Raw genomic sequence first — 21,121 nt, forward strand, 5'->3', positions numbered from 1 at the left:
TAATAGAAGTCCCTTTTGAACGGATAGGGATGGATCTGGTGGGGCCCCTCGTAAAGTCTGCTCGAGGGCACCAGCATATCCTAGTGATCGTTGACTATGCCACCCGGTATCCAGAGGCGATACCTCTCAGACATACTGCAGCAAAGCTTATAGCTCGGGAGTTGTTTGCTGTGTTCTGCCGGGTGGGGTTGCCCAAGGAGATCCTTACAGATCAGGGGACCCCATTCATGTCTAAAGTGACCAAAGAGCTATGCCGGCTACTCCAGATCAAGCAGTTGCGTACGTCTGTGTATCATCCTCAAACGGACGGTTTAGTCGAGCGTTTCAATAAAACCCTGAAAACCATGCTAAGAAGGGTGATCTCAAAAGACGGGAAAGACTGGGATATGATGCTTCCCTATTTGATGTTTGCCATACGAGAGGTGCCACAGGCATCCACGGGTTTTTCGCCTTTTGAATTGTTATACGGGCGACATCCCCGGGGATTGTTGGACCTGGCAAAAGAAACATGGGAACAAGAGCCCACCCCCCATAAAAGTGTGATCGAACACATTTTGGGTATGCAGAACCGCATAAGCGCGGTCATGCCAATTGTGAAGGAGCATTTACAGGAGGCTCAGGCCGCGCAAAGCGGCCGCTACAATAGACAAGCCACCGTGCGGACCTTTAAACCCGGGGATCGGGTGTTGGTATTAATCCCCACGGCGGAGAGTAAATTCCTGGCTCAGTGGCAAGGCCCCTACGAGATAAAGGAAAGAGTCGGGGTGGTTAACTATAAAGTATTGCAGCCCGGTAGGCGGAAACCTGAACAAATATACCATGTCAACCTATTAAAACCTTGGCAGGAACGGGAAAGCCTGATGGCTGTTTTTTCCCCACCTCCCTCCTCTTCGGGTCGTTCACATCCGGCTCCAGCGACCTCCGGAGAGGACGAACCGGAAGTAAGGATTGGAGAAGCCCTCACCAAGCAACAGAGGCGAGAGGCCAGACGGTTGGTTCAGCAGAACCCCGATGTCTTCTCCGAGCTGCCCGGTAGGACCAGTCTGATACGACACGATATTGTCACCGAGCCCCACCTGAAGGTACGCCTGAAGTCATACCGGGTACCGGAGGCTCGACGACAAGCCATATTGGAGGAAGTAAAGACAATGTTACGCCTGGGGGTCATCAAAAAATCCCGGAGTGAATGGGCTAGTCCGATTGTCCTAATACCAAAACCCGATGGCTCCTTAAGGTTCTGCAATGACTTTAGGAGATTGAACGAAATATCCAAGTTCGATCTCTACCCCATGCCCCGGGTGGATGAGCTGATTGATAGGCTGGGACAGGCGCGATATTTTACCACGCTCGACCTGACCAAGGGGTACTGGCAGGTGCCACTAACGGAGTCCGCCAAGGAGAAAACCGCTTTTGTTACGCCGGAGGGTCTCTTCCACTATGTTGTCTTGCCTTTTGGGTTACATGGCGCTCCGGCCACGTTCCAGAGGTTGATGGACTTAGTGCTGGAACCCCACCAGGCGTATGCATCAGCGTACCTGGATGACATCATTATTTACAGCTCCGATTGGCAGACCCACTTGGAACAGGTACAAGCGGTGGTGGACGCGCTTCGAACAGCCGGATTGACAGCCAATCCCAAGAAATGTGCATTGGGACTCACGGAAGCCCGCTACTTGGGCTACGTGATAGGCCAAGGAGTGATTAAGCCCCAAATTAACAAGGTTGAGGCGATCCAGAAGTGGCCTAGACCCCTGACCACGAAGCAGGTTAGGGCCTTCCTGGGTATCGTGGGGTACTACAGGAGGTTTGTAAAGGATTTTGCGGGACTATCAGCCCCCTTGACGGACCTTCTCAAAGGCAAGAAGTCCGTCATGGTGCGCTGGACTCCGCAGGCCGAGGACTCCTTCCGGGCCCTGAAGGAGGTCCTGTGCGGACAGCCCGTTCTGGTCAACCCTGATTTCCGGAAGGAGTTCATTGTACAGACTGACGCCTCGGAGGTCGGCCTGGGGGCAGTGCTGTCTCAGGTGGTTCAGGGGGAGGAACACCCCGTCACCTTCTTGAGTAGGAAGCTCACCCCTCCCGAGCGGAATTATAGCGTAGTGGAGAAGGAGTGCCTGGTGATCAAGTGGGCCTTGGAGTCCCTACGCTATTACCTGCTGGGACGGCAGTTTCGCTTGGTGACGGATCACTCTCCACTGGTCTGGATGAGGTCCGCCAAGGAACAGAATGCCCGGGTTACCCGGTGGTTCCTTTCTCTGCAGAACTTCCGGTTTACGGTTGAACACCGGGCCAGTAGGTTGCAGGGCAACGCCGATGCCTTGTCCCGCGGCCCGTGTTTGATGGCTGGAGTTCAACCCCGCACGCTTGAACTGAGGGGGGGTATGTGAGACTGTGACCGGGGTTATCTATGACGGCCGGTATGTCTCGCCCCGGTTGTGCTCACTCCATGATAGAAAGAAAATCCACTATAGGGTTAATGCTGTTTCCCTACAGGCTGAAGGAAGGGTTAAATAGAATCAGGAACAAGGGCAGGTGTGCCGGGTGTGAGGGAGTGAACAGAACTCCCTGAGTTTTCTGCTGGGGAGGCACATGTATTGTGTTATGGACTTTTGTTTGGACATTAAAACCGTGTGCTGTGAACCTTAATGCCTGGATCCCGTGTCTTCTGCTGCGCAGCCGACCGTGCTACCTCACAATATGGTCAGCAAAAACAAGTAACTTGGTCTCAATGTCTAGGTTGAATAGTAATGGGGATAACGACAACGCCTATGAAAAAGAAAAAACACTTTTTTCGCTCACCAGTTTCGAAGATTGTTGCCCAGAGTCCTGGATGTGCTCACCATTTCGATATGTACCAAAAAAATGTAAAACCTCCAGCAACCAAACTCCTTAAAAGCTTGAATTTATTTAGAAAACTATAAAATCACAGCATTCAGTGCGCAGAATAAGCCCCGTCGGGCACCTAGTCAGCAGACATGTTTCGGACTCCCTTGTCCTTAGTCTTTGCCTAATCGGTAACACATTCTTAGATCCTTAAGGCTATATGCGCACTAGAAAAGTGATTTTTCTCAAGAAAATTTCTTGAGAAACTTCTGGGAGTTGAAGATTACCACACCTGCGGTAAAAAAAACGCACCAAAACCGCAGGAAAAACGCATACGTTTTTTCCACGGTTTTGCCGCGGTTTTTCCGCAGGTTGGTCCCTGCGTTTTTTTATGCTGTAACTGCAATAAATAATATAGATAATCGATAGATAGACAGACAGATAATGGATAGATGAATAGATAGATGAATAGATAGATAGATAATAGATGAGAAAGACCTATATAATATCCCACCTCCCTGCATATTCTAAGCTGGCACCCTTTAGTGACTTTCATGTGGCACTAAAGGGTGCTTAGCCTTGTATTTAGCCAAAAAATAAATAAATGATTAAAAAAAAAGTGACGTGAGGTCCCCCATATCTTTTGTAGCCAGCTAGGGTGCAGCAGACGGCTGCAGCCTGCAGACCACAGCTGGCAGCTTTACCTTGGCTGGTAATCCAAAACAGAGGGCAACCCACGCTGTTATTTTACATTAAATAAATCATTTAAAACAAACGTGGGGTCCCCCCCAAATTGGATCACCAGCCAAGGTAAAGCGGACAGCTGTGGTCTGGTATTCTCAGACTAGTTATTGGACACTCCCCAGCATAAAAATAGCAGGCCACAGCTGCCCCAGAAGTGGCGCATCCATTAGACATGCCAATCCTGGCGCTTTTCCCCAACTCATCCCATTGCCCTGGTGCGGTGGAAAACGGGGTAATATATAGGGTTGATGCCAGATGTGTAATGTCACCTGGCATCAGGCCCTGGGGTTAGTGATGTCAAGCGTCTATCAGATACCTGACATCACGAACCCAGTCAGTAAGAAATAAAAAATAGACAACAAAAAAAGTTTTATTTGAAAAAACACTCTCCAAAACATTCCCTCTCTCACCATTTTATTGAAAAGAACAATCAATTCCAGGTCCGACGTAATCCAATAAGGGGGTCCCACGACGATCCATACCATAGTCACTGTCCCAGTCAATGAAGAACAAAATGTTCCCCATTGGCTGGGAGAGTAGTGCAGTGACCTGAGCTAACATCAATAGGTCAGCCCAGGTCACTGCAGGGGATGATGAGCGCTGCTGTCAGGAGGTTAGATGAGATCATTACCTGCTGTGACGATCTCCTGCTCTCCTGACGTCAGCGCTGTCGCTGCCTTCTATGCCCGCAGTGTTCTCAGCAGTATTGCGAGAGCCCGTGACATCAGCGCTAGTCACAGTCTCGGGCCGCCCGCGAGACGGGCATAGAAGGCAGTGACAGCGCTGACGTCTGTGGGGTTGGAGCGGGACACAGACTGCGTGGGCACCTGCCGGAGGTCACACGGAAGTGCTTCTGTGCGGCGTCCAGGGAGTGTGATGTGTGTGTGTTTACTCTCTGTTCCGCTTCCTCTTCCTGTCATAATGACATCACTTCCCTGCAAAACGCAGACAGTGATAAACATTACCGCAGGTAAACCACAGCTATACCGAGGGTATACCGCACATCATTTGCTACCTGCAGTATACCCGCGGTATTTCGCGATTACATTACAGTGAATGGAGTGAACTACTGCAGGTACCTGCGGAAAAGAAGTGACGTGCACATTTTCTCAAGAAATTCTGCAGAAAGAATTTTCTTGAGAAAACAACGCAGCTATTTTTTTTTCTCATAGGTTTTGCTAGGGAATGTCTGCATAAAGGTTACAAACATTTCTCAAGAAATTTCTGCAGCAAAACCGAGGGTGAAACCATAGTGTGACCAACCCACTTTACAGGACACTGTTCATGTAGGAATGCTCGGACCTGTGAGCATTTTTACATAAACAGTGCCCTGGAAAGTGGATTGGTCATTGTGGGCCAGTTGAATGGCCACCAAGGTCTACCGATCTGACCCCCTTAGACTTTTGTCTTTGGGGTCATCTGAAGGCAATTGTCTATGCTGTGAAGATACAAGATGTGCAGCATCTGAAACCACGGATCCTGGAAGCCTGTGCTAGCATTTCATCTGCAGTGTTGCTATCAGTGTATCACGAGTGGGAGAAGAAGGTTGCATTGACAATCCAACACAATGGGCAGCACTTTGAACACATTTTATATGTGGTCATAACATTGAAAATAACTAATTAACTAATAACATATATAGTATGCTGTGTGACTTCATGAAAAGATGTTGTCAATCAAGCAGGAGGAGGTGTTGCTCGGTGGGGAATAGAGCTGGAGTGACAGAGGCTTCAGATTTATGGCCTTATTTGCTATTCAAAAGCTGATTTCTCAGTAACGGAGGAGTGGACAGGCTATAAAAAGGTATTGCTGTACTTGCCTTTCAGAGGGCTACATGCACATATAAATAGATTGGGGAGTGGAATCCTGCTGTCATTCCTTTTATGAAGTGGTTGTCCAAGTAGTGGACAACCCCTTTAGCAAGCAGTCTTTTGAGCTGGGGGGGGGGGAGAATGTAAGAGCTGCTGAGCAATCAATGTATGTCAATACAAAGGTGACAAGATCCCATGTAGGCTGTAGAAGGATAAATCAGTCCAGGAATGAAGCCGTGCTAATAAATGAGTGATGGAAGCAGCTGGATGTAAAGATTACTGGTAAATTACTGGTTACTGGGAGGGACACCAACAAGTGATAAGAGTCTGAAATAAGGAGCAGGCTGCAAACTGTGCGGAAGAGGATTTCAAACTTAAACTTGGAGAAACTCATCTCCAAGATTATATTTCATTATGTAGTAGGTGTAATAATAACAACAATATTAGCCAATACCTCCAATTAGAAAGGTAGTGTAGTTTTCCTGATAAGTTCTCACTGACCTCATGTGCAGGCATGGCATTAGCTTGGGTATCCATGGTTACGACCACTAGCAACCAACTGTTCCTATATGCGTGGCTGTAACCTTGGATACCTACAGTGCTGGCCAAAAGTATTGGCACCCCTGCAATTCTGTCAGATAATACTCAGTTTCTTCTTGAAAATGATTGCAGTCACAAATTCTTTGGTAGTATTATCTTCATTTAATTTGTCTTCAATGAAAAAAAAAAAAATTGTCATAAAGCCAAATTGGAAATAATTCCACACCAAACATAAAAAAGGGGGTGGACAAAAGCATTGGCACTGTTAGAAAAATCATGTGATGCTTCTCTAATTTGTGTAATTAACAGCACCTGTAACTTACCTGTGGCACCTAACAGGTGTTGGCAATAACTAAATCACACTTGCAGCCAGTTGACATGGATTAAAGTTGACTCAACCTCTGTCCTGTGTCCTTGTGTGTACCACCATAATACTACATTTCTAATTAGAGGTGTTTGCTAATATTCTTGTTATTACACCTACTACCTATTGGGATAGGATCTTGGAGATGAGAATAACGCTTTAATAAAGGGATAAAGAGTACAGGATGGGATTTAAGGATTTTTTTTTCTAATCAAAGGTAACCCCTAACAAATATGGTTATATCCTAAATATATCAGTAACGTTTACTACAATATGTGACAAATTATCTAATAGTTTTCCCCTTTTTAATAAGGAACAATTTGATGGCGTACTAAAAGAGGAAACAATCTCTGAAGGACTTGCCGTGTTCGGTCGTTCAGCTCTCGGAAGTGAACAAGTTTATCTGCATTTGAACCTGTCTGTAAGTATTAATACTTGTCATAAGACATGCCATAATGTAACAAGTCAAGTATGCTTCACTTTGCTGTTTCCATAAAGTATATGGTCATTAATGGTGGAAACTTTTCTATTAAATCTCCTCCTAGACGAGGCAGCAGCCTGTGAACACTTCACCTTTAGTAGGGGCAGAAAACCCTGTTTTCACAATAGCTGGGTGGCCAAAAGTTTGATTTTCACATATTTTTTATTTATAGCCAGTAGATTTTCCATATACAGTATGTATGTTATAGAAAAACTGAAAGTCAATCATCACTTTTTATCAGGAGCATTCCCACATGTCATCTGCCATTGTGTTGTCCTTTGGTCTTAAAGTTAACATGCATATTATGCAGGAAACTTTTTTGACTCAGTCCCACTGTTTAAGAAAATGCCGTCTACTGCTTCTTAGTATAGCATAATAAACAAAGTGTGAAATCGTACAATGGCAGAATGGGACACTTTTTGCATAAGTCTGGTGAATGGTGGCCTAAAGGCCGGTTTACAAGCAGCGACATCGCTAGCGATGTCGCTGCCGATCGCACCCGCCCCCGTTATTTGTGCATCACGGAAAAATCGCTGCCCGTGGCGTACAAAATCGCTAGTACCCGTCACACGGACTTACCTTCCTAGCAACATCGCTGTGGCCGGCGAACAGCCTCTTTTCTAAGGGGGCGGTTCGTGCGGCGTCACAGCGACATCACACGGCAGGCATCCAATTGAAGCGGAGGGGCGGAGAGCAGCCGCAGGAAAGTCACGCCCACCTCGTTGCTGGAAGACGCAGTACAGTGTTGTTCGTCGTTCCTGGGGTGTCACACGTAGCGATGTGTGCTGCCTCAGGAACGATGAACAACCTGCGTCCTGCACCAGCAACGATTTTATGGAAATGAACGTGTCAAAGATCAACGATAAGGTGAGTATATTTGATCGGTACCGGTTGCTCGTACGTGTCACACGCAATGATGTCGCTAACGAGGCCGGATGTGTGTCACGAATTCTGTGACCCCAATGACATCTTGTTAGCGATGTCATTGCGTGTAAACCAGCCTTTAGGCTATGTGCGAAGTGTGTGCGCTCTGCACAGCAGCGTAACGTCACTGCATGTGCACTTCAGAGCACAGCTGAAAAGCTCCGTTCTGAAGCTTCGGTGACTGCCGATTTCATGCGCTCTGGATGCAGCCTTTTCCATAGACAGAGCGGGGGCTGCATGCAAAGCGCACGAAAGAAGTGACATGTCACTTCTTAGAACACAGCGATTTGGAAGCAACCGAAGCGCTGCGTTCTAATACGCCACGTGGGCATGGGTTAGGCACAATCTTCATAGATTGTGCTGGGGACGCAGGACGCGTGCAGTTACGCTGCGGTGCAGAACGCAGCGTAACTGCATGAAAATACGCCACATGGGCACATAGCCTTAGGCGGCTTTGCACGTTGCAACATCGCACGTGCGATGTCGGTGGGGTCAAATCGAAAGTGACGCACATCCGGCGTCACTTTCGACATTGTAGTGTGTAAATTCTAGATCATACGATTAACGAGCGCAAAAGCGTTTTTATCGTATCATCGGTGTATTCTCCGACATTTCCATAATGCCGGTGCCGCGACAGGTACGATGTAGTTCCTCGTTCCTGCGGCAGCACACATCGCTGTGTATGAAGCCGCAGGAGCGAGGAACATCAACTTACCTGCCGCCGGCGGCTATACGGAAGGAAGGAAGTTGGTGGGATGTTTACATCCTGCTCATCTCTGCCCCTCTATTGCTATTGGCCGCCTGCCGTGTGACGTCTCTCTGACTTTGTACGACCCGCCCCCTTAGGAAGGAGGCAGTTCGCCGGCCAGAGCGACGTCGCACGCCAGGTGAGTGCATGTGAAGCTGCCGTAGCGATAATGTTCGCTACGGCAGTTATCACAAGATATCGCTGCTGCGATGGGGGCGGGGACTATCGCGTGCGACATCGCAGCATCGGCTTAGGCTACTTTCACACATCCGGCTTGAGCTCTGCAGCTCAATCCGGCTGTGCAAGCTATGCAACGGATGCGGTGAAAACACCGCATCCTTTGCATAAGTTTTTCCTTTGCGGCCAGTCCGGTTTTTGCCGCTTGCGGCATGCTACTGAGCATGCGCAGTGGCAAAAACCGCATGCGGCGGCCGGATGCGGTTATTGCCGCATCGTGCCGCATCCGGCCGCCATAGGCATGCATTGAAAAATGTGTCGCATCAGCCGAATGCGGCGCGATGCGGTTTTTTTTGCCGCACGAAAAAAACGTGCCAGGCAACGTTCCATCCGGCCGCCGCATCGGCTAAATCTGCCGCATGCGGCAAAAACCGGACGGAACGCAGGGCCATGCGGCACAATGCGGCACTAATTAAAGTCTATGCAGGAAAATCGCAACCGGCAGCAAAAAAAAACGGTTGCGATTTTCCTGCAAAGTGCCGGATTGTGCCGCATAGCAAAAACCGGAGGTGTGAAAGCAGTCTTAGACTGTGCCATTAGCTTAGAGTGTGTGACCCACTATGTGTATTTCCATCTCATGAGAAAGATGTCTCATCGTAAAACAAAAAATGTTATAAGACTTCCCCAACTCTTTCTAAGGCTATGTGCCCACGTTGCGTTCTGTCCCTTTTAGAAATTTCTGCAGCGATTTGAAAAGCACATGTGCGTTTTCGGTGCGTTTTTCACAACCTGCGTTTTTGCTGTGTTTTTGTGACAAATGTTGACAAAAACGCAGGAAGAATGAATATGCTGCATTTTTTTTTGTCACAAGCGTTTGACAAATAAAACACTGACAAATAAACTGCAATGTGCGGATAGCAAATCTGACTTCTCATAGGTTTTGCTAGGAAGTCAAATGTCAGACAGTTCTGACAACAAAACTGCAGCCAAAAACGCAGCAAAAAAACGCAGCGTGCGCATTTAGCCTAGTCATTGCTATACTATGCTGCTAACGTCTTAAAATAGAAAGGGTGCAATTGACTTTTGAAGTTTTCATGATTCGGTGATTGGCGTTGTCTCAAACACTTTCTTTTCAGATGAAGTATTCTTGCAACAGTTTAATGAAATTGCAGAATAAATATATTTTGCACTTTTTCTTGCTGTCATTTTTTTTTTTTGTATAGTGAATAGAAAATATCCTCAGTATTTTCCATGCATTAAGAATTTCAGTTCATACAGTAGTAATTGAGTATTGCCCATTTCTTGCCCAGTGTTTCTTTTTCCTCCAGAAGCAAAAAGGTCAAGTAAGGTTTAATGGGGTTATCCCACAAAGAAAATACATTTTCATTGATAGATCCAAAAATATAAATATATTCTACATTATATTTGTTGAAAAAAATGTTACTGTGCTGAGATATTCTTATAAATGTGCCCCTGTGTAATGGCTGTGTCTGACCATACAGGAACATGGTCTTATCATATCACATCTCCTTGGCTGGAGAGGATGCAAAAGAGAGTATACAGATAGGACAGCATGGAACCTCAGCTGCTGACTTCTGTGAGGTAAAATGTTTACCTGCCTATTTAAAAACAATGTTTTACCTCACAGAAATAAGTTCCACATCCTATTATAGGCAAGGTGTTTACTGGAAGCCATTGCCCATTAGGAATTTTCTCAGAAATGCTGTTTAACCCCTTCACCCCTAGCCTGTTTTCACCTTCCTGACCAGGCCAATGTTTTTCAATTCTGACCAGTGTCACTTTATGAGGTGATAACTCTGCAATGCTTCAATGGATCCTAGTGATTCTGTGAATGGTTTGTTTTTGTGACATATTGTACTTCATATTAGTGGTAAATTTAGGACGACTATTTTTGTGTTTATTCATGGAAAATCTGAAATGTTGCAATTTTAAAACTCTTAATTTTTACACTTTTAAACCAGAGTTATGTCACACAAAATAGTTAATTGGAAACATTTCCCACAGCTACTTTACCTCAGCGCAATTTTTGAATGATAACAATTTTTGTGTTAAGTTAGAAGGGTTAAAAGCTTGTCAGCAATTTCTCATTTTTCCAACAAAATTTACAAAACCATTTTTTTAGGGACTACATCACATTTGAAGGGGCCTAGGTGACAGAAAATACCCAAAAGTGACACTGTTCTAAAAACTACAACCCTCAAACTGCTTAAAACCACATTCAAGAAGCTTATTAACCCTTCAGGTCTCCGTCACAGGAGATAAAGCAATGTGAAAGAAAAAAATTGAAATTTTACTCCTGCCTCCCAAAAAAAATGTTTTAGCCCCAAATTATGCATTTTCTCAAGGGTAACAGGAAAAAGGGCCCCATAAAATTTATTGTGCAATTTCTCTTGAGTACAATGATACCTCATATGTGATGAAAATAAATTGTTTAGGTGCATGGCAGGGCTCGGAAGGGATGGAGCGCCATTTGAATTTTAGAATGCAAAATTGGCTGGAATCAATAGCAAATGTCATGTCGAATTTGCAGAGCCTGTGATTTGTCTAAACAGTGGAGCTCCCCTACAAGTGATCCTATTTTGGAAACTAGACCCCTCAGGGAACTTATTTAGATGTGTAGTGAGCACTTTGAACCCCCACGTGCTTCACAGAATTTTATAATGTTGAGCTGTGAATATAAAAAAAAAATATTTTTCCTACAAAAAATTTGTTTTAGCCCTAAATTTAGCAAATACACGTTGCAATCATTCCCAGGAGTGCCTTGTTTACTTATTGAAACGTTTGGCCTTGGAACCTAAAGTGCACCCCGACTTCCATAAATATCTGCACAGAGGAAGTGCCATTTATCTTTTTCTAAATTTAGCATTGTCACAAATGTAACAAGAGAAAATGCATCATAAATACTGACACCACACATGTGTCCCAGAAGTTTATACCACTAGGAAGATAATTACATTTTTACCACAAAAATCTTGTTTTAGCCCCAGAATTTTACTTTTTCACAGAGAAAAATTGGTAAAAATGGCACCAAAATTTATAACAATTTCTGCTGAATGAAACAATACCCTATATGTGGCTGTGCTGTACTAATTAGCTACACGGCAATACTCAGGAGGAAATGAGTGCTATTTGACTCTTTGAGTTCAAACTTTTGTGGATTGTTTTGTGGACTCCATATACAGCACTTCTAAAGGGTACTTTACACGCTGCGATATCAGTACCGATATCGCTAGCGAGCGTACCCGCCCCCATCGGTTGTGCGACACGGGCAAATCGCTGCCCGTGGCGCACAACAGCGCTAACACCCGTCACACGGACTTACCTTCTCTGCGACGTTGCTGTTGCCGGCTAACCGCCTCCTTTCTAAGGGGGCGGTTTGTGCGGCGTAACAGTGACGAACATGTCAGCCGTCCAGTAGCAGAGGAGGGGCGGAGATAATCAGCTGGAGCATGCCGCCCACCTCCTTCCTTCCTCATTGCCGGTGGATGGAGGTAGGGAGATGTTCGTCGCTCCTGCGATGTCACACATAGCGATGTGTGATACTGCAGGAACGAGGAACAACATCGCTACTGACCAGACAACGATATTTGGTGTTTGGACGACCTCTCCAACACCAACGAGTTTTTACCACTTTTGCGATCGTTGAAGGTCGCTCGTACGTGTCACACGCTGCGATGTCGCTAACGACGCCGGATGTGCGTCACAAACACCGTGACCCCGACGATAAATTGTTAGCGATGTCACAGCGTGTAAAGCACCCTTTAGTGTCAGAAGAGCAAAATCTATCTCAAGTGATCACACTTTGATCTTGTTCCAGAAACAACCAGCAATGGATGTTGCTAAGTGAAAATTGCAAATATGCCATTGTGGTGCCCAATACGCAGTAGTGCCCATAGGATGTGCCTAGCTCGTGTTTTTGGAGACACACACCCATAAATTAAGCGGGTATGCCTAACTACAGAAATGCTAAGCATGTGAATGCTAAATATGGTTTAGTCACACTGTGGGACTGAGAAAGGAGGGGGCATTTGGTTTTGGGAGTGCAGATTTTGCGGGATTTCTTTTTTGGGGAGGAGCCATAGCACTTTTATAAAGTCTTTGTGCTGCCAGTAACATGGATGCCCCCTATATTTCTGTTAACAGATGACGAACCTAAGTAGGGACTTATTTTTTTCTGGGTTGAGTTGAATGGGGTACAGAACATTTTAGATCAGTTCACATTTATCCTGTTCTTTTTGCTGAGCACTGACATCAGGGTTTCCATCTACATCTCCGAAATATGTGATTCAGGTGAAACCCCGTCAGTTCCATTCACTGTAATGAGGCAGCAGAGTTACTCCGAACTCTGACTCTGACTGGCCTCCCTCCGTCCAGTAATTCTTTTCAAAGGTGCACAGAACTGTTGTTGACCACACTTTTGTGCACGCCTAAAAAGATGCATAAAAATATGGACACTGCAAGATGACAAGCGAGACGGGAGGTCAAGGTGACTCCTTCTGCAATTTTGACTGAATCATATTTTCCAGATATTTATACAATTCCTAGTGTAAGTGCTCAGCGTAGAGCACAGGATAAATGTGAGCTGAGCCTTAAGGCCATTTACACGCTGCGACATCGCTAACGATATATCGTCGGGGTCACGGTGTTTGTGACGCAAATCCGGCGTCGTTAGCGACGTCGCAGCGTGCAAAACTTATGAGCGACCTTAAACGATCGCAAAAGAGGCAAAAATCGTTGGTCTGTGATACGTCGTTCATTTACCAAAAATCGTTGTCTGGTCAGTAGCGAGGTTGTTTGTCGTTCCTGCTGCAGCCCAAATCGCTATATGTGACACCGCAGGAACGAGGAACAACCTTGTACCTGCGGCCGCCCGCAATGAGGAAGGAAGGAGGTGGGCGGGATGTTCGTTCTGCTTATCTCCACCCCTCCGCTTCTATTGGACGGCTGCTGTGTGACGTCGCTTTCATGTCGCACGAACCGCCCCCTTAGAAAGGAGGCGGTTCGCCGGCCACAGCGACGTCGCAGGGAAGGTAAGTCCGTGTGACGGGTAAAAGCAATGTTGTGCGCCACGGGCAGCGATTTGCCCGTGACGTACAACAGACGGGGGCGGGTACGCTCGCTAGCGATCTTGCTAGCGAGATCGCAGCGTGTAAAGCACCCTTTACTCCGATCTTTGGGAGGCAGAATAAGCAAATCAACAGCAGTTGAAGAATTGGCTTTTTTACTATTTTTACACCGTTCACCTTGCAGTATAAGGAATTAGGTGGCTTTATTTCTCAGATCAGTACAATTACAGTGATGCCAGATTTATATAGTTTTTTTTTTAGGTTTGGCTACTATCATGCAGAAAACGTTTTTTTTTTACAAAATAAAGGGTTTTTGCATCCTTGAATTTTGCCAACTATATTTTTTGTTATTTTTCTGCCAAAAGAGTTATGATAAGTCTTGTTTTTTGTGGGATGAGTTGGAGTTCTTATTGGTACCAATTTGGGACGCATAATATTTTTTGATCGTTTTTTATTCCATTTCTTGTGAGGAGAAGAAGAAACAGCAAGTAAGGAATTGTTTGTTTGTTTGTTTTTTTGTTTACGCTGTTCAACATATAAAAGTGATACGGCAACTTTATTCTTCAGGTCAATACGATTACAGCGATATCACATTTATATTTTTTTTATGTTTTGCCACTTTTACACCATAAAAACAATTTTATAGGAAAAAAATGTTTTTGTGTTGCTGTATTTTTAGAGCTATAGCTTTTTTATTTTTTCCTGACGGAGCTGTGTGGCGGTTTGTTTTTTGCGGGACAAAATTACGTTTTCAGCTATACCATTTTTATTTATATGACTTTTTGATCATGTTTTATTATTCCACTTTTTTTGTCAGCTATATGAGGAAAAGACATAGTTTTTGCTACTTATTTTTATTTTATTTGTTTGTTCACTGAAGGGGTTTAATTAGTGTTACAGTTTCACAGTCCGGGTTGCTCCGGACAGACTTAGCAATACCAAACCTGTGTTCTTATATATATATATATATATATATATATATATATATATATATATATATATATATATAATTTATTTATTTTTATTACACACACACACATATATATATGTATATATAATTATTGGTATAATTATATACATATATTTATTATTAAATATATATATTTTTTTCACCTTTTTTTGGTTCTTTAGTTTCAGATTTTTTTAAAAAAATGTTTACTATTTTTTTTCTCACTTTTTTTTATTTAGTCTCTATATGGGACATTAACTTTTATTACTCTGATTGCTGGTATAGTGTATTGCAATGAAGAAGCATTGAAAATACATTATACCTGTCAGCCTTATTCTGAACAAAAGAGTCTTAGGCGGGATTTGCACGTTGCGACATCGCAGGCCGATGCTGCGATGTCGCACGCGATAGTGCCCGCCCCCGTCGCAGGTACGATATCGTGTGATAGCTGGCGTAGCGAAAACTCGCTACGCCAGCTTCACACGCACTCACCTGCCCTGCGACCGTCGCTCTGGCCGGCGACCCGCCTCCTTCCTAAGGGGGCGGGTCGTGCGGCGTCACAGCGACGTCACACGGCAGGCGGCCAATAGGAGCGGAGGGGCGGAGATGAGCAGGATGTAAACATCCTGCCCAGCTCCTTCCTTCCGCATATCCTACGGAAGCCGCGGTGACGCCGGTAGGAGATGTTCCTCGCTCCTGCGACTTCACAGACAGCGATGTGTGCTGCCGCAGGAGCGAGGAACAACATCGGACCGTCGCGTCAGCGTAATTATGGATTACGCCGACGCTGCAACGATGATACGATTACGACGATTTTGCGTTCGTTAATCGTATCATCAAGGCTTTACACACTACGATATCGCATGCGATGCCGGATGTGCGTCACTTTCAATTTGACCCCACCGACATCGCACCTGCGATGTCGTAGTGTGCAAAGCCGCCCTTAGGCTTTGTTCACACTAGAAAAGGATTTTTCACAAGAAATTTCTTGAGAGTCTGAAAGATTACCGCACTTGCGGTAAAAAAAGGCACCGAAAACCGCATGCGGTTTTACCACGGTTTTGTACGTTTTTTATGCGTTTTGGTGCGGTTTTTCCGCAGGTTGGTCCCTGCGGTCTTTTACCATTATCTATGACATGCACATTCTTTTTCTGAAGAAATTCTGCAGAAAGAATGTTCTTGAGAAAAAAAACGCAGTGTGCGCAAATCTAATTTTTTTTTTCATAGGTTTTGCTGGGGAATGTCTGCAGAAAGGTTACAACCATTTTCTGCAGAAATTTCTGCAGCAAACCGCAAAAAAACCACAGGTAAAACCGCAGTATGTGAACAAGGCCTGCTCCTGGCATGGCGAAGACACTTGCCATAGCTGGCTGATCCAGAGGTCGTCATCAAGACCTCTGATTGCCATGGCAACTAGAAGACCCGTATGATTACGTCGCAGGGATCTTTATCATGTGAGATAGGAGTGCATGCCCTCTAAATGCTGCAATTGCTATTGATTGCAGCAATCAGGGGTTAAAAAGCCAGGGGTGGTGTGGGGACTGTCCCTGGCTGTGACAGCCAGATCTCGGCTATCACTTACGGCAAGCTCCTGGCGGCAATCGCGTGAGTACAGCCCCGTTGACCGCGCGATCGCCTTTATGTAATTTTACGTCATAGCTTGTAAACCCCTATGACATAAACTTATGTCATATGTCTTGAAGGGGTTTAAAACAATCAGGGAAATGTTTTACCTCACAGAATGAATCAGCTGCAATGCCCTGTTTGTATACTCTTTTGCTTCCTCTCCGGCCCAAGAGCTCTGGTATGATCAGACAATGTTCCTGTACAGATAGACACAGCCATGACACAGTACACAGCAGGGCATAGGTGAAGATTTTTTCAGCACAGGAACAATTTTTATACACATCCAATTGTGGAACGTAATATTATTCCAAGATCTATTGATTTAAATCTGAATAAGTAGTTTGTTCGTGGGACAATACAAATATGAATTCTGATAAACGTGGCTTTGTACATGACGTTACCCCGGTCTGTTCCAAACCACTGTCCACCGGGGACATAAAAATACTCATGGAATCATAGGACATAAGAAGCTGTGATTGTTACATTGAAAATAGAGAGGTATCATTTATCTGATGTCTGTAAAGCGTTGTGGAATTATATAAGGCATAAAATAAATGTACTTTCAAGCCTCAGAGATCACCACCAGGGAATATTTCTTCTCAGTAGGGACCAAGTGAGGAATGTTAATGTCATTGTACAACTCTCACTTAAAAATATTGTACATTCTTAAATATATGTTGTGTTTTGTTTCATTTCAAAAAAGATTAACAAGTAGTTACATTTTCTTTGAGCTATAAATCAAGTATTTTAGTAAGGCAACAGAAAGCATGACTATCAGATGTTAATAAAATTAAGGTTTAAAGTGAACCTGTCAGGTGCAATATGCACCCATAACCATGAGCAGTTCTGGGTGCATATTGCTAATCCCTGCCTAACTGTCCCTGTATCTAGTAGCATAGATAAAGAGATCTTAAAAAAAAAAAAAAGGAATTGTAAAGATCTTTTATCATATGCTAATGAGGCCATGGACTAGTCACAAGGGCGTTAGTTCCTGCGCTCATTCCGCATTCTTAGCATGGTAGCATGCCCACAGGGGCGTCCTAAAATGCTATTCAATACAACATCACCAGTGGTGACGCGCATACCTGTGTCCACTGATTTGAATGCTCAGCACTTTGGTCATGCGCAGTATGAAGCTGGGTGTACGCGTCCTGGCTTCAGAGAGGTCTAGTGCGCATGATTGGAAGTGCAGTGACTTCTGATCCATGCGCACTGACCCTAAGCCTGGTGTGTGAGGCGGTACAATACACAGGTACGCGTGTCACTCAGGGCCGTATTTGCCACTAGGCACCCGTGGTCCCGTGCCTAGGGCGGCACGTTGCGGGGGGCGCCAGGCATAGTGAGCTGACTAACCCCGGATGTTCCATGGCCTGCACTTCCGGGGTCAGAGGCGCGCGGGGCACGACAATCAGCTCACTGCCCCGTGCTGCAGCGTCCAATGCTGCAGATGACACACGCCGCGGAGGAGGACGCGTCTGCAGCTGGAGCCAGCCAGAAGAGGAGCCAGCCAGAGCAGGGCGGCGGGCACCGGAGCAGGTAAGGCAGAGCCTAGAATGTATGGGCACCTTACAGGTTAGTTGATGATCGTTGCGAATTGCGATGCCTCTTTTTGTCCACTATAATCATGCAAGGGGAGGCTGGAGGGAGAGAGGCTGAGGCTGGGGGAGGCTGGGAAGAGAGGGAGGCTGGGAAGAGAGAGAGGCTGAGGCTGGGGGGGAGGCTGGGGGGAGAGAGAGGCTGAGGCTGGGGGGGAGGCTGGGGGGAGAGAGAGGCTGAGGCTGGGGGGGAGGCTGGGGGGAGAGAGAGGCTGAGGCTGGGGGGAGAGAGAGGCTGAGGCTGGGGGGGGAGGCTGGGGGGGAGAGAGAGGCTGAGGCTGGGGGGGAGGCTGGGGGGAGGGAGAGGCTGAGGCTGGGGGGGAGGCTGGGGGGAGAGAGAGGCTGAGGCTGGGGGGGAGGCTGGGGGCGAGAGAGAGGCTGAGGCTGGGGGGGAGGCTGGGGGGAGAGAGAGGCTGAGGCTGGGGGGAGGCTGGGAAGAGAGAGAGGCTGGGAAGAGAAAGAGGCTGAGGCTGGGGGGAGTCTGGGAAGAGAGAGAGAGGCTGAGGCTGGGAAGAGAGAGAGGCTTAGGCTGGGGGGAGGCTGGGAAGAGAGAGAGGCTGAGGCTGGGGGAGAAAGGCTGGGGGGAGAGAGAGGCTGGGGGGAGAGAGAGGCTGGGGGGAGAAAGAGGCTGGGGGGAGAGAGAGGCTGGGGGGGAGAGAGGCTGGGGGGAGAGAGAGGCTGGGGGGGGAGGCTGCGGGGAGAGAGAGGCTGGGGGGGAGGCTGGGGGGAGAGGGAGGCTGGGGGGAGAGAGAGGCTGGGGGGGAGGCTGGGGGGAGGCTGGGGGGAGAGAGAGGCTGGGGGGGAGGCTGGGGGGAGAGAGAGGCGGGGGGAGAGAGAGGCTGGGGGGAGAGAGAGGCTGGGGGGAGGCTGGTGGGAGAGAGAGGCTGGGGGGGAGGCTCGGGGGAGAGAGAGGCTGGGGGGGAGGCTGGGGGGGAGGCTGGGGGGAGAGAGAGGCTGGGGGGGAGGCTGGGGGGAGAGAGAGGCTGGGGGGAGAGAGAGGCTGGGGGGGAGGCTGGGGGGAGAGAGAGGCTGGGGGGAGGCTGGGGGGAGAGAGAGGCTGGGGGGGAGGCTGGGGGGAGAGAGAGGCTGGGGGGAGAGAGAGGCTGGGGGGAGAGAGAGGCTGGGGGGGAGGTTGGGGGGGAGAGAGAGGCTGGGGGGGAAGCTGGGGGGAGAGAGAGGCTGGGGGGAGAGAGAGGCTGGGGGGGAGGCTGGGGGGAGAGAGAGGCTGGGGGGAGAGAGAGGCGGGGGGGGCTGGGGGGAGAGAGAGGCTGGGGGGGAGGCTGGGGGGAGAGAGAGGCTGGGGGGGAGGCTGGGGGGAGAGAGAGGCTGGGGGGGAGGCTGGGGGGAGAGAGAGGCTGGGGGGGAGGCTGGGGGGAGAGAGAGGCTGGAGGGGAGGCTGGGGGGAGAGAGAGGCTGGGGGGGAGGCTGGGGGGAGAGAGAGGCTGGGGGGGAGGCTGGGGGGAGAGAGAGGCTGGGGGGGGGAGGCTGGGGGGAGAGAGAGGCTGGGGGGAGGCTGGGGGGAGAGAGAGGCTGGGGGGAGGCTGGGGGGAGAGAGAGGCTGGGGGGGGAGGTTGGGGGGGAGAGAGAGGCTGGGGGGAGAGAGAGGCTGAGGCTGGGGGGAGAGAGAGGCTGGGGGGAGAGAGAGGCTGATGCTAGGGGGGAGGCTGGGGGGGAGAGAGAGGCTGAGGCTGGGGGGGAGGCTAGGGGGAGAGAGAGGCTGAGGCTGGGGGGGAGGCTGGGGGGGAGAGAGAGGCTGAGGCTGGGGGGGAGGCTGGGGGGAGAGAGAGGCTGAGGCTGGGGGGGAGGCTGGGGGGAGAGAGAGGCTGAGGCTGGGGGGAGAGAGAGGCTAAGGCTGGGGGGGAGGCTGGGGGGAGAGAGAGGCTGAGGCTGGGGGGGAGGCTGGGGGGAGAGAGAGTCTGAGGCTGGGGGGGAGGCTGGGGGGAGAGAGAGGCTGAGGCTGGGGGGGAGGCTGGGGGGAGAGAGAGGCTGAGGCTGGGGGGGAGGCTGGGAGGAGGGTGGCTGATGCTGGGGGAGGCTGGGAAGAGGGTGGCTAATGCTGGGGGAGGCTGGGAAGAGGGAGGCTGATGCTGGGGGAGGCTGGGAGGAGGGAGGCTGATGCTGGGGGAAGCTGGGAGCAGGGAGGCTGATGCTGGGAGGAGAGAGGCTGATGCTGGGGGGAGGCTGGGAGGGGGAGGCTTGGAGGAGGGAGGCTGATGCTCAGGGAGGCTGGGAGGCTGATGCTGGGGGAGGCTTGGAGGAGGGGGGCTGGGGAGGAGGGAGGCTGATGCTGGGGGAGGCTGGGAGGAGGGAGGCTGATGCTGGGGGAAGCTGGGAGCAGGGAGGCTGATGCTGGGGGAGGCTGGGAGGAGAGAGGCTGATGCTGGAGGAGGCTCATGCTGGGGGAGGCTGGGAGGAGAGAGGCTGATGCTTGAGGAGGCTCATGCTGGGGGAGGCTGGCAGGAGAGAGGCTGATGCTGGGGTAAGCTGGGAGCAGGGAGGCTGATGCTGAGGGAGGCTGGGGGGAGAGAGGCTGATGCTGGGGGAGAGGCTGCTGCTGGAGGCGGGGGGAGAGAGGCTGCTGCTGGGGGAATGGGAGAGAGGGGCCAATGCTAGAGACAGAGAACAAGGGTTGAGGGATAGAGCAATGACAATATCGATGGGGGGGAGTGTAAGGACTCAGAATAAGAGGGGGGCAGCATTGGGAGCTCATTATGGAGAAGGGGCAGCATGTGTGGGCTCAGTATGGAGTGGAACAATGTAGGGGGAGTCAATATCAAGAGTGGGGTAGTGTGTGTGGTGTGTGTGTGTGTGTGTGTGTGGGTCTCAGCATAAGCGCTAGTGTGGTGGTCTTAGTATGATGAGTGGGGCAGCATGGAGGTGTCATTATGGAAAAGAGGAAGGCAGCATTAGGAGCTCATGGAGAGGGGCAGCATGCATGGGACACTGTGAGGAGGAGGAAGCATGCATGGGACACTGTGAGGAGGGGGCAGCATGCATGGGACACTGTGAGGAGGGGGCAGCATGCATGGGACACTGTGAGGAGGGGGCAGCATGCATGGGACATTGTGAGGAGGGGGCAGCATGCATGGGACACCGAGGAGGGGGCAGCATGCTTGGGACACTGAGGAGGGGGCAGCATGCATGGGACACTGTGAGGTGGGGGCAGCATGCATGGGACATTGTGAGGAGGGGGCAGCATGCATGGGACATTGTGAGGAGGGGGCAGCATGCATGGGACACTGTGAGGAGGGG

At 48.8% G+C, this 21,121-nt stretch overlaps 1 protein-coding gene across 1 annotated transcript in view; it reads left to right on the plus strand.

Annotated features, from left to right (window-relative positions):
- The window catches only part of LRGUK (leucine rich repeats and guanylate kinase domain containing), a 157,061-nt gene that overhangs the window by 27,148 nt on the left and 108,792 nt on the right, over positions 1-21,121 (plus strand). The window contains exon 2 of the mRNA XM_075342608.1: positions 6,596-6,703. Within this exon, the coding sequence (XP_075198723.1) occupies positions 6,596-6,703 (108 nt within the window). The remainder of the gene's footprint in view (positions 1-6,595; positions 6,704-21,121) is intronic.

Source organism: Anomaloglossus baeobatrachus, chromosome 4 (assembly GCF_048569485.1).
Source record: "Anomaloglossus baeobatrachus isolate aAnoBae1 chromosome 4, aAnoBae1.hap1, whole genome shotgun sequence".
NCBI classification, from domain to species: domain Eukaryota; kingdom Metazoa; phylum Chordata; class Amphibia; order Anura; family Aromobatidae; genus Anomaloglossus; species Anomaloglossus baeobatrachus.